This window comes from Thalassophryne amazonica, chromosome 2 (assembly GCF_902500255.1).
Source record: "Thalassophryne amazonica chromosome 2, fThaAma1.1, whole genome shotgun sequence".
NCBI classification, from domain to species: Eukaryota; Metazoa; Chordata; class Actinopteri; order Batrachoidiformes; family Batrachoididae; genus Thalassophryne; species Thalassophryne amazonica.
Window position 1 is genome coordinate 82,866,852 of NC_047104.1, and position 13,595 is coordinate 82,880,446.

Genomic DNA, 13,595 nt, shown 5'->3' on the forward strand with positions numbered 1-13,595 from the left:
TGAAGATTTGAAACCAAAAATAGTTGCCTCTAGGGACCAGTGTCTACACATAAGTATCAATGGACCATATGCTAATTTACTAAATTCTGAAAGTTAGAAAAGGAAACCAGAAAAGCTATCTGGGACCTCAGAAAGCCCATCTGCAATTATTGCTTGATCTCCAAAATCAGTCTATGCAAGCGAAATTATGTTCAGTATGAGTGCTGTCATTAGTGCCACTTTGAAAATTAAATTCATGATCAGTAATTTATCCTAAACTTATGATCTGTTGTTTTTTTCAAACTTATGCAAAAACAAATCTTGAGAAAAAAATACAGTATGCGATAGTTAATAATTATTAAGAGCCTGTTCTTTCATATTTATGAATACATTTTACCACATTGCAGTTGTTTTTTTAATGAAAACTCAACCTATCATTCTACACATGTGGTGATGCCTTATTTACATCAGGATGTTAATAAACTCAATGCTGGCTAGTCTCAGAATAAAGTACTTATATCCACAGTTTCAAATTGCATAAGTCAAATGCTGTCCACTTTATGGTCTTCTCAAAACTGTTGTGTGTTGGGGGGGGGGGGGGGGGGGGGGGGGGGGTTTGGCTGGACAAGGTTGGGTTGTTTTGTGTTTATTTTCCTTCCCAGGTGATTTGGGGCTGTTCTCTGAGGAAAATGTGCTGCAGAAGAGTCTCTCTCCTCTGTTACGATGATTGGCTGCACCTGTTGCATTCTCGTGCGGCTCTCTAGCAGGACAATCCACGACACCTGTGATGTTCACGTGCAGATCTGAGGACTTCCAGCTGGTACCAATGTAGTGATGAAGAACTACATTTAAACCAGCAGTGAGTTGGATAAGATTGCCGGAGAATACGACCATGTGAAGACCGTGTGGGGACGCTGAGGGCCGTTTCAGAGTCTGACATCGCGCCTGTGAAGGAGGATGAGGGTGAGAGGCAAACGTTGTCAGCACACGACAGAGGTGAATATTCTGAAAGGTTTATCCGTGAATGTAAATTGGCGTTTATACGCAGCTATAAGTAATTATTGGTGGAAATTGCTTGGCGTGCTCCTCACGGCAGTGGCGTGCGGATTAATGATCCTCCACTAGCTGTGAGCAGCAGCCTCTTTGAACTAAGTTTTGAAACCAGACCTAAATGTGCAGCTGATAAGTTTGCCTCTAAACAATATTTCGTAGTAATAAGTGTTGAATAATCTCATCTCTGTTCCTCCTTCGCAGAGTACAGTCTGGGAAAGTCACCTGGGGGGGGGGTGTTGGCGGAACTCCTGAGTCCTGAACGTTCGGACTCCGACTGTTGAGATGCTGAGAGAGTGCGCCGCCTTTTCACCTCACCAGAACTAGAATTATTTAGTATTTCATGTATAGCACAAAGGGAGAAAAATAAATGTGTTTTCTTTTTGGAACTGCTTCTGATTATTTCATGCTGGGTTCAGTCAGATACTGGACCGCTCCTCAATCCGCGTCTTATCCATAACAAAAACATTAAAATTACTGTTCTGGATGCTCAGAATGCATCTGAGCTTATCTAGAAACCATTGGCTTCTGGGGGCCTAAAGCGGCCCCCAGACCCCCGGCCTATGGGCTTCGGCCCTGCGGGCCTCGCACTTTGTCCACCCCAGTTTATAGTTCTAAATTGTGCCCTTGCTCAAAGTTACTTCAGCTTTAAGTCTTAGCTTCATAGTAGACTGAAGTTATATGATGCTTATCTGCCCCCTGCTGGACATGCCTACAATCATTATAAAGAATAAACATATTAGCATGACTGAAATTATGAGTAAGTGTGGCTGAAGTTACATTCAGCTTGAAATGACCTTGTTTGTCATTTTCTATCATTCCTAAAGCTGAGGTCTGCCATCCGCCGCGGCCACTGCTGCTTATTTGAAAGATATTTGCAAAGCAACATCACGCGCAGTCGTGGCACATTATTAGTTTTTTTTAGGCAGACTGTTCAAGCTGGTAGAGGTACATGCTTGACCTCACCCAGGGTGAGTGTGTACGTGTTTTAAAATCAAAAGCATATTCAGTTAAACAAGGAGAACTGTGTGTCTGTATACATACTAGTATGTGAAGTTGTACCTTGATCTTCCATACGTAGTAAGTGCATGTGACAAAGCCTGACCAGATGCACACTCCTTCCAGCGCCAGCATGGAAAAAGGCCAGGTCATGTAGTAGCTGCAAATAAATATACAACACATTGAAGGGAAAATACATGTATATTCAAGTGTACATACAATACTGTGCAAATGTTTTTCACATCTGAGAATTTCAATAAAAATACCAATGTTTGATGTTTCTGTCTTTGTGTAGTGGGTCATGGTGTCAAAATCCAAATGCATGCCCATGTCAACACCTGGATAATGGATCAAGTAGGGGATTGCCTGTTGGGCTGAAGTACAGTGGGCAACTTGTGTGTCCTGTGGCTTCTACGGAAGCCATGAAGGGCTAACAGCTACCCTGAACATGAAACGGTTAACAGGGCTCTGGTGAAAGCAGATAAAGACTGCATCAGATCCTCAAACCCCGATCGCCTGGGATTTCCCAGCCATTGGGCCAGGATAAGGATCTGTCAAGGGCCGTGCGTTTCTCAGCATGTAACAGCATTACCACATAAAACAAACCCACCCACAGGTATCTCAATATTGATTCTGGTTGTAGATTTTCTATGCTGTGCTGCACACCTACAACTGTTTGGTGATTGGCAAAGAGTAAAGATTGTGAATGTGGAAGCCCTTAGGTCTGACCCAGACAGAAGGAGCAGATGTGTGATTCAGTCATCAGACCCTTGGAAGAAGCAGGAAGATTTTTCGACAGTTGCATCTGCGACTGAGCGGCCTTATTTAGGATCTGCTGTGTTCTGCCTGAATAGTGAGGGGGCTATAATCGATGCTCTAAACATAGTCTACTTTACCACAACCTGTCTGGATTTCCACCGAGTCACCATCTGTGCAGTCGAAAAACAAAAACACGAGTGATGAAAGAACCCCTGCTGTTAAGATGGGGGTGTCTTTCTGTCTATGCCTGAGAGAAATTTTCCAAATAGAAAAAATTTAATTCAAATTAAAAGTTACAGTTCAGTAGGTTACATAATGAACTTCAATGTAGAATAGAGAGAATTAGAAAAATATAATATTTAATATAATGGCAAAGACGTGAGTGTGTTAATTGTTCATAAGTGTGTGGCTGATGTGGAGATCACTCTGATGACTTCATGTTTTCACACAATTACCAGTTCCCAGCATCACCTCTACATGTTGCCAGTGGAACAATGGCTGTAGAAACGTGCATACACCAGCCAGGATTTTTGCATGATGCACCGCGCATTTCCACGGGCATTTCACTTTTGACACATCTGAACGTTAGTGTGGAGACGGATGTACTCCACCTTTTACACTTTGTACATGAGGACCCTGGACAATGCAAAACTGTTCAAATGTTCAACATCCCCAAGATCAAAACAGAGTTTCAACTGATGAAAGAACTCCCCACGAAGTACTCAGTCCTGGCTCTGAAAGATTGGGGGAGTTCTGCAAAGTGAAACTTCCAAACTGAACAATCAGTGATGGATCAATAAGCCTGCTGAAATTCAAGCCCTCAGTGACAGAAATGGCTGCAGAGGGTTTTTCAAAGCCAGGAAATCAATCTACAGCACCTTGACCCAAGGACAAGCACCTCTTCAAATCAAGGATGGCCTAAGGCTGCAGAAGAACAAAGACATCAGTCCTGTATGAAAAGAACACTTTGCAGACCTCTTGAACACCAACTCAGCCAAGGAGAAGGAAATGCTCAGCTATTTACAAAGACATCTCCAACTCTTAAAGGAACTCTCTTCACCCTTGAAGGTATAAAAAAACAACAAAGCAACCAGTGAAGACAACAGTCCCATTGAGGTCTTTAAAGAAGGAGGTCTGTGTCTCCAAGGCCAACTGCACCAATTCAATATCTTCAAAATCTGGACTCAAGAAGAAATACCCACAGATGTGAAAGACTCAATGATTGTCACCATTTACAAGCAGAAAGGGGATATGTCTGACTGTGGAAACCATCACGAAATCTCCTTGCTGTCTACTGCACAAAAGGTTCTCACGTTTGTCAACAACTGTCTGAGGTCTCTCGTAGAAAACATACTTCCTGAAACCCAGAGTGGGTTCCGACTATCAAGATGGACAGCAGACATGATCTGTGTGTACAGAGCAACACCAGCCATTGTACGTCACCTTAATTGACACAACAAAGGTATTCGACAGCATGTTACACCCATTACTGTGGAAGAGCCAGAGCTAAATGGGCTATCTGGAGAAATTCATCAAGATCCTGAGGCTTCTCCATAATGACATCTGCCACATCTCTGGTAAATGGTGCAAAAACTGAAAAGTTCAATGTTCAATCAAGAGTAAAGTAGGGCTGTGTCATCATCCTTACAGTCTTCATTATCTTTGCGGCAACAAACCACCTCCACCTGATCAAGGACAAAGTGCCATCATTAATTGACATGTACAGAATGAAGGGAAAGCTCTTCAACTTCAGCCAACTGAGAGCCAAGAAGAAAATCACCACCACTTCATTCCTGGACTTCTAATACACCAACGACAGCAGTGTGTCATCCTTTATGGAAGCAGGTCCTCAGAAAGTCCTTGAAACCTTCCTCTAAGCATACACCATGCTTGGTCTGCACAAGAAACCTGAATAAGACACAGATCCTGTATCAGAACCCACCCAACACAGACAATCCAAAGGTCCTGGAGAACCGGACCCATTTCCACACCCGGGCAACCATGTGTCATCAAACGCCAACATCGAAGATGAGATCTGACACCAATTCTAGTGCACAGGAACTGCTTTTGGCCAGCTTTGCGCATGTGTTTTTTCAACAACAGAGACCTTCAACATGAGATGAAAATCCTTGTCTACAAAGCTGTTGTTCATACCAACCCTGCTGCATGGATGTGAGACCTGTGCCACCTAAAGCTGGAAAGAACAAGCAAAGAACTGATCCAGCTGGCAAGCAGTGATCTAAATGCGAGTGGAAGTCTTTGAAAACAGAAAGAAGAGAAAGAAGAAGGAGAAAGACCAAGATCCTGACCGGCAGAAGCTTCTTGCAGCAACCACGCGCGGCGTCTGTCAGAAACTGTGCTTGTCAAGACTGGACCTGTTCAGTGATCTCCATGTCCACCATCTTGTCCAGGAATTGACCAAGAGACTGTCTTTGTTGCCATCGAGGGATTGCCATGACAGCATAACATTGGATACATGCACATAAAATGTGTTTACATAACACTAACAATCAAAACCCACTTATGTTTCACATGTTTTGTAATAGCAAAGCTGCTGACATTTGCAGAAATGTTCAAGAGAAATTTGAAACAGTGGTTAAGAATAAAGAATGGAAACAATACAGACCTGTTGAGGGACGTCCGACAGATGCTGCGGGTGATTTCAAGCATGACAACAGGTGTGGTGTTCTTAGTACTCAGGAAGGCCAAACCCTCACAAAACTCTGGAAAAGCAAATGACAAAAGTGTCAGCATACTGTAGTACTGTTTCTTTCCTTATTTTATGACACAAATCCAATATTCTAATCCAGTTACATTTTTCTGCGAATCTGATGGGTTAATTGTGTGAGATTTCAGACCGTATAATATCGGGGTAACACATTTGGATGTATTACTCCGCACCCTAACCGGTGTTCTGACAAGATGTCATTCCTGTCAGATGTCATTCCTGTCCTCCATGCAACTGCGCTTGCATGGACAGGCATGCGCAATATTGTTGGGACACGGAACTGTCAGTTTATGTGACAAGGTGCACAATTCAACAGAACACTGGCTGCTAGCTGTTAGCGCAAAAGTAGTGCAAAAGTTTGGGCACCCCTGATAATTTTTATTCTCCTTTATAAATCACTGGTTGTCTGGATCAGAAATTTCAGTTAAATATATCATATAGAAGATGAACACACTGATATTTGAGAAGTGAAATGAAGTTTATACTATTTACAGAAAGTGTGCAATAATTATTTAAACAAAATTAGGCAGGTGCATAAATGTGGGCACCCTTGTCATTTTATTGATTTGAATACATTTAGCACTAATTATTGGAACGCAAAATTGGTTTGGTAAGCTCATTGACCCTTGACCTCCTTACCCTTTCACTCATGAGAAAGGGTATTTAAGGTGGCCATTTGCAAATGTTTCTCCGTTTTGCATCTCTTCCAATGAGTGGGAACATGGGGCCCTCTAAACAACTCTCAAATGATCTGAAAACAAAGAATGTTCAATATCATGGTTTTGGGGAAGGATACAAAACGCTATCTCAGAGATTTCAGCCGTCAGTTTCCACTGTGAAAAACATAATGAGAAAATGTAAGACCACAGGCACATTAAACTAAAATTGAGTTATTTGGACATAACAAGGGGCGGTATGCATGGCTGAAAAAGAACACAGCATTCCAAGAAAAACACTTGCTAACTACAGTAAAATTTGGAGGTGGTTCCATTAGGCTGTGGGACTGTGTGGCCAGTGCAGGTATTGGGAATCTTGTTAAAGTTGAGGGTCACATGGATTCCAGTCAATATCAGCAGATTCTTGAGAACAATGTTCATGAATCAGTGACAAAGTTGAAGTTGCAACAAGACAACGACCCTAAACACTGCTCAAAATCTACTAAGGCATGCATGCAGAGGAACAAGTACAACATTCTGGAATGGCCATCTCAGTCCCCAGACCTGAATATTATTGAAAATCTGTGGTGTGATTTTAAGCAGGCTGTCCATGCTTGGAAACCAACAAACCTGAGATGTTTTGTAAAGAAGAATGGTCCAAAATACCTTCAACCAGAATCCAGACTCTCAAGCTATAGGAAGTATTTAGAGGCTGTTATTTCTGCAAAAGAAGGATCTACTAAATAATGATGTATTTTTTTCTGTTGGGGTGCCCAAATTTATGCACTTGCCTAATTTTGTTTACAGAATTTTTGCACACTTTCTGTAAATCCTATAAACTTCATTTCACTTCTCAAATATCACTGTGTTCGTCTGCTATATGATATATTTAACTGAAATTGCTGATCCAAACAACCAATGATTTATAAAGGAAAATCATGGAAATCATCAGGGGTGCCCAAACTTTTACATACAACTGTACCTTTATTGTGGATAACATGTTTCCCTATGGAGCTACATTTTCTATTACATTTTAACACACACACACACACACACACACACACACACACACACACACACACACACACACACACACACACACACACACACACACACACACACACACACACACACACACACACACACACACTCATCTTCAACCGCTTAGTCCAACTAAGGGTCACGAGGGGCTGGAGCCTATCTCAGTAGTCATAGAGCGGGAGGCAGGGTACACCCAGGACATGATGCCGGTCTGTCGCAGGGCCACATATAGACAAACAAAGACATTCACACCCGCAGGCGCCTAACCAATCCACCTAACTGGTGTGTCTTTGGATATGGGAGGAAGCCGGACCACCCGGAGAGAACCCACACAAACACGGGGAGAACACGCAAACTCCACATAGAAAGGCCACAGGTGGAAATCGAACCCATGACATTCTTGCTGTGAGGTAACAGTGCTAACCACAAATCCACCGTGCTGCTAAATTTTAATATTAAAAAAATGAAACTAAAATTCAAATATGTTAATATAATGTTCATGAAACACTCACCTGTGAAGTTCCCTTGCTGTGCTCCACCCAGTTTGTCTGCCTCTGTTAAGAAAAGTACTATTCCCAGCACTAACATTGCAGGACCTGTACAACACACTGGCAGTGCAAAACTCATCCTGACTGCATGGATCTTGCAGGCAACCACTCCAAACCAGTGGCAGGCCGCTGAGCAAAAAGCCTGAGCAGAAACATGAACTATAACCTCTGGCTCCTTTTGTTTATAAATATACATTTGCCATCTTCCTACCTGTAAGAAAAATAGTCCCAATCCTGTTTTTAGTAACTCCCAGTCATTTGTCCTCAGATTAAAGTCTGACCAGATGATAGAGTTCACAGTAAGGACATAGTAGGACAAGTACACTACACCTGGAATGGAAAGCAGTATATCTGTCAGCACACGGATGGAAATGAACCACAGTCAAGTCCTATGCTATGGTGATTCCGAAAAACATGTTTTAAATATTATTTGAAGATTCACATGGGATGAGAAATTTCGGGATAAAAAGGATCATTTTTTTTTGTACCAGGCTGTAAATATGCTTATTTTTGCTGTAAAGTTGGAATATTTTTGGTGTATGGGGAGCGACTCGCTTTTTTGAGATCGCTTGTTGGTTGTATCAGTCTTTTGTGTATATGATTCTATTGGCTCCTGTATTGTGGATATGATTCATATTTCTCATAAAACAGGCTTGGTTCCCAGCTTCTTTAAACAAGCTGTTGTTGAGCCGATACAACAGAAACCTACTGTAATTTGGGTCCATCCCACCCAAAAAGTTACAGGCCAATAGTTAAATGACCTTTTGTGCCAAAGATTTTTTGAAAAAAATTGTAGCAACTTACAGTGCCCTCCAAAAATACTGGAATACTTGATATTTCACACATTTTGTTTTTGCCATTTCAAATCTTCTTTAAACCCAGACTGAAAGCAAATGTTTACAACTTCATATAAATTAATTAAAAACAGAAAAGCCAAGATGATGGGTTGTTGCACAAGTAATGGAACACTTTGATATAATACCTGTAAATAATCGGTTTATTACATTTTCTTCAGACAAGTCAGGAGATAGATATATGAACATTTCCAAGCCACTGAATATGTCTTGGACTTTACTTACAGTTATGAAGTTTACAGTTTACTTATCAGTTATGAAGAAATACAAACAGTATGGCACTTTATGGTAAATCTGCATGGAGTAGACAGTTCTCAAAAACTGAGAGACTGTGCAAGAAGAAGAGTGAGGAAAGCCACCAAGACACCCAGACAACCCAGAAGAAGTTACAGGCTCTGGCTGTAATTGGAGAAATTGTGCACAGTGCATGTTTTGCATTTTGTATCCCCAATTGTACACCTTCATGATGAAGTGGTACAAAGGAGGGTTTTTGTTTCTCCAAAACATCAAATCAATCAATCAATCAACTTTTTTCTTATATAGCGCCAAATCACAACAAACAGTTGCCCCAAGGCGCTCAAATCCAGGCTTGCATCTCAGATGTGCCTTCTGTCAAATTGTAGCTAAACTTTCATGTCATCTTTTTAACTTTCAGGTCTTCTACTTGCAGCAAAAATTCAGCAAAATAGTATATCTCATTTTGTTAAATAACATCAGGAACTTCATTTTTTTTTTATTAAATAGTATACTTTGCTTTCTAACTTGATCTCTTTCACAGATGTTAGAACCTCATCTGTATCTGTTGGTTTTTGACTCTGAATTGTTACATGCAGAGCCACTGACATACTTGACAGGTTTAAAAGTTGAAGCACTAGAATAGGTATGAGTTGGGGATACTTTGGTTGAAGAGGTTGTTGCACATTGGTCTAATGAGGGGCTATCCACTTTGGAAATGAACTAACAGGGCTAAAGCACAGCTTTACCATTATCCCAGTCAGAGGATGTTATCCACTCGCCATCGGCATTTCAAATCGTAGTTGCCAATGTGGGAAATGACATTACAGCTGAAGCTGCTGTGTGATAATAATGAATTTTAGCTGAATGCATAATTATGTCAGCAGGTCTGCTGAGTGTAGCAGGATGTTGGAGGCAGGAATGGCAGATAATAAATTACCTGTCACTATTATCCTCAGAACACTGCTTATTACAAAGGCAAAATCCCTGAAACCATCCAGCTCCGACAGCTGCGCCTGCAGAGAGGGAAGCAAGAGGAGTTTATAATCAGCTTTATTTCAACAGTATATTTCATTACAATATAATATGCACGCCTAAAGTGACTGAAAGCAGCCCCACACCCTGTAAGAAGTCATGAAAACCTAATAAATATGCACATAAAAGAAATTCACAAAAGAGAAGTTCAAGACTTTTTTGAATAAAATTGAAGTTATACACCTTAACTTTTCTTTTTGGGACATGAGCATGTCAGGAAGTTTGGATAAATCATATACGTTTCAACATCTTGGTACATCTGTTACATCAAATCTCATCATATCTAAGTTTGAGTGTTCCACGTGCCCTCTGAAATTTCAAGAAAATCCTTATCTGCTTATGTACAGTGAAGTATTTGATCCACTGTTGATTTTGCAAGTTTTCCCTCCGACAAGGAATGGAGAGGTCTGTAATTTTTATCGTAGGTACACTTCAACTGTGAGAGACAGAATCTAAAAAATAAAAATAAAAAAATCAGAAAATCACATTGTATGATTTTTAAATAACTAATTTGCATTTATTGCATAAAATAAGTATTTGATACAATAGAAAAATGGACCTTAATATTTGGTACAGAAACCTTTGTATGCAATTACAGAGGTCAGACATTTCCTGTAGTTCTTGACTAAGTTTGCACAATGCAGCAGGGATTTTGGTCCACTCCTCCATACAGATCTTCTCCAGATCTTTCAGGTTTGGAGTTTCAGCTCCCTCCACAGATTTTCTATTGAGTTCAGGTCTGGAGACTGGCCAAGGACCTTGAAATACTTCTTATGGAGCTCCTCCTTAGTTGCCCTGGTTGTGTGTTTGGGGTCATTGTCATGCTGGAAGACTCAGCCATGACCCATCTTCAATGAATTACTGAGGGAAGGAGGTTGTTTGCCAAAATCTCATGACACATGACCCCATCCATCCTCCCTTCAATACGGTGCAGTTGTCCTGTACCCTTTGCAGAAAAGTACCCCCAAAAATGATGTTTCCACCTCCATGCTTCACAGTTGGGACGGTGTTCTTGGGGATGTTCTCATCCTCCAAACACGGCAAGTGGAGCTGATACCAAACAGCTCTGACCACATGACCTTCTTCCATGCCTCCTCTGGATCATCCAGATGGTCACTGGTGAACTTCAAATGGGCCTGGACATGTGCTGGCTTGAGCAGGGGGTCCTTGCGTGCCCTGCAGGATTTTAAACCATGATGGCGTAGTGTGTGAGGAATGTTATTCTTACCCCACGAGACGAGATCTTGCATGGTGTCCCAGACCGAGGAGGATTGACAGTCATCTTGTGTTTCTTCCATTTTCTAATATTACGCCAACAGTTGTTGCCTTCTCACCAAGCTGCTTGCCTGTTGTCCTGTAGCCCATTCCAGCCTTGTGGAGGTCTACAATTTTGTCCCTGGTGTCCTTAGACAGCTTTTTGGTCTTGCCCATGGTGGATAGGTTGGAGTGTGATTGACTGAGTGTGTGAACAGGTGATTTTTATACAGGTAACAAGTTTAAACAGGTGCTATTAATAATACAGGTAAAGAGTGCAGAATAAGAGGGCTTCTTAAAGAAAAACTAACAGGTCTGTGAGAGCCAGAATTCTTGCTGGTTGGTTGGTGATCAAATACTTATTTCATGCAATAAAATGCAAATGAATTATTTAAAAATCATACAATGTGATTTTCTGAATTTTTTTTTTTTAGATTCTGTCTCTCTCAGTTGAAGTGTATCTATGATAAAAAAAAATTACAGACCTCTCCATTCTTTGTAGGTGGGTAAAATTGACAGTGACTCAAATATTTATTTGCCTCTCTGTATATAGATTGGGTAGCTCTATATGTGGTATAGGAGTTGGATTTCGAAGCCATAGGCCAGGGTTTGATTCAGGGAGTGTGTTTTAGGTAGTCGGCCTGTGTCCCTGAACAAAACACATCACCCACATTCCCCTCGTCCACCGAGCTGGAAATGGGTACCACCCGTGATTGTGGAAGTAACCTGGGATGGACTGGTGTACCATCTGGAGGAGTGGTACACTCTCATCTGCTTCACGCAATAGAATCTGGGGATAGGTACAGCCCAATGGGACTCATGCGAATTGAAAAGCTTCATATAATCATTCCCCATCCTTTCTAAAGAAAACTGATTGTAAAAGTAATGATTTACTGTAAATTCATGAAAGTATGCCATTAACTGTCTCACATGTACATTTTACCTTTGTGTAGTGTTTTGCCTAGCTTTCTACTGCCTCTGTCCCTTCTGAACTAACCATATTTGGTGTTTCCGGTCCCTGACTGTGAATGGTGTTGTGTCTATCTGTCTTTCTTCTGCCTTTGAGCTCTTCCATGTGACTCCTCTGACAAAATGTAGCTTAATGAATGCAGTTTAGAGTGGAAAGATGTTATTGAGGATAATCCCTCCCCTTTATGGCCCTTCTTGTCTAAGCATATTTGATGTTTCCGGTCTTTGAGTTGTTGTGTCCATCTGTCTTCTGACCACGCATGTCCTGGTATGACCATATTTGTTTTTTCCGGCTCTCTTTTGACCCCACCCCTTCTGGCCGGACCATATTTGGTCTTTCTGCCCTCCTGACCTACTTTGAGGAAATCAATTGTAGCATTTTGTCTGTGTCTCACATTTCTGAGTTGCTCACCCCTACTCCTCTTTGACATAAAGTTTTGTAAGGTCTGATCTCTTTCCTTTCAGACTAGAAAGCAGGTGTACCGGGTGAGCATAAATTCCACTCCCACCCCTCTTCCTATAGTTTATAGATTTAGGTCAAAACAGTAAAAGATATATGGCCTTTCAAATTTTACTAAACTGGCAAATTTTGGGCCCCGTCATACCAGAGCACAAACGCTGTACAAATTACACTGGAAAAACAAACAGAATTCAAGCAACATTCATATGGGACAGACATTCGTACAGCCATGTACGAATGTCTGTCCGAAGCCGGCTGGAATGATTTGTGCAGTTCAGAGTGCAGCAGCACCCGAATCCAGGTGGACTACTCAGAGTGCAGGTCAAATATGGACATAAACCTTCCCCCATGAAAACTAAAAACAGAATAAAATAAAAATGACAAAGAATAAAAACAACACAGCACGAAACCCCACAATGCCGGCACCCAAGGTCTGGGTGGAAAGCAAGCGCGAGCGCTGTGGTCTGCTCTGGTTTTCGTCACATGTGAGTATGGGGTGATTGAGTGCAAACCACTTGCGTCCCAGGGGCAGCCCATACTCCTGGCTTACGGGGGTGGTCATTTGCAAGTCACATGTGTTCCACAACCACTGCGCACACACTGATCACATGCATCAGACATACGCTTGACAAGGGCTGGCGCCGCAATATTCACATTAATATACATGCCTTGTGCACGACACGTGTGCAGCCTGTCAAAAGAAATGTCAACATTGAGTAAAGCTTTCTGTTATGACGATTTCTGCTTTTTTTCAGTGCAGGTCTCGGGCCTGAAAGAAGGGGCTTAAAAATAGGAGGGGTCAGCGACTGAGAAATATGAGACACACGCAAACTTGTGCATAAAGGGGTAAGCCAAAATAAAATAATTAAATTTATTCTTCATCTCACTATGTGAAACATTTGATCTTTTTGCTGTTGTTCTTCAGCAACCATGGGAATTTGATTAAATTTTGAATAATTTTAAAAGGACTTATTTTTATTTATTTATGACTATATGTTAAATTCTGACCACTGTTGTATAGTATATAAG

The 13,595-nt window shown here is 41.4% G+C and overlaps 1 protein-coding gene across 1 annotated transcript in view; it reads right to left on the reverse strand.

The window, feature by feature from the left end:
- Positions 1–13,595, reverse strand: part of chs1 (chitin synthase 1) — a 117,145-nt gene that overhangs the window by 79,525 nt on the left and 24,025 nt on the right. Inside the window, exons 7-11 of the mRNA XM_034188600.1 lie at positions 9,789–9,864; positions 7,972–8,090; positions 7,725–7,902; positions 5,414–5,510; positions 2,092–2,188 (exon numbers count right to left, since the gene is read on the reverse strand). Of these exons, the coding sequence (XP_034044491.1) occupies positions 2,092–2,188; positions 5,414–5,510; positions 7,725–7,902; positions 7,972–8,090; positions 9,789–9,864 (567 nt within the window). The remainder of the gene's footprint in view (positions 1–2,091; positions 2,189–5,413; positions 5,511–7,724; positions 7,903–7,971; positions 8,091–9,788; positions 9,865–13,595) is intronic.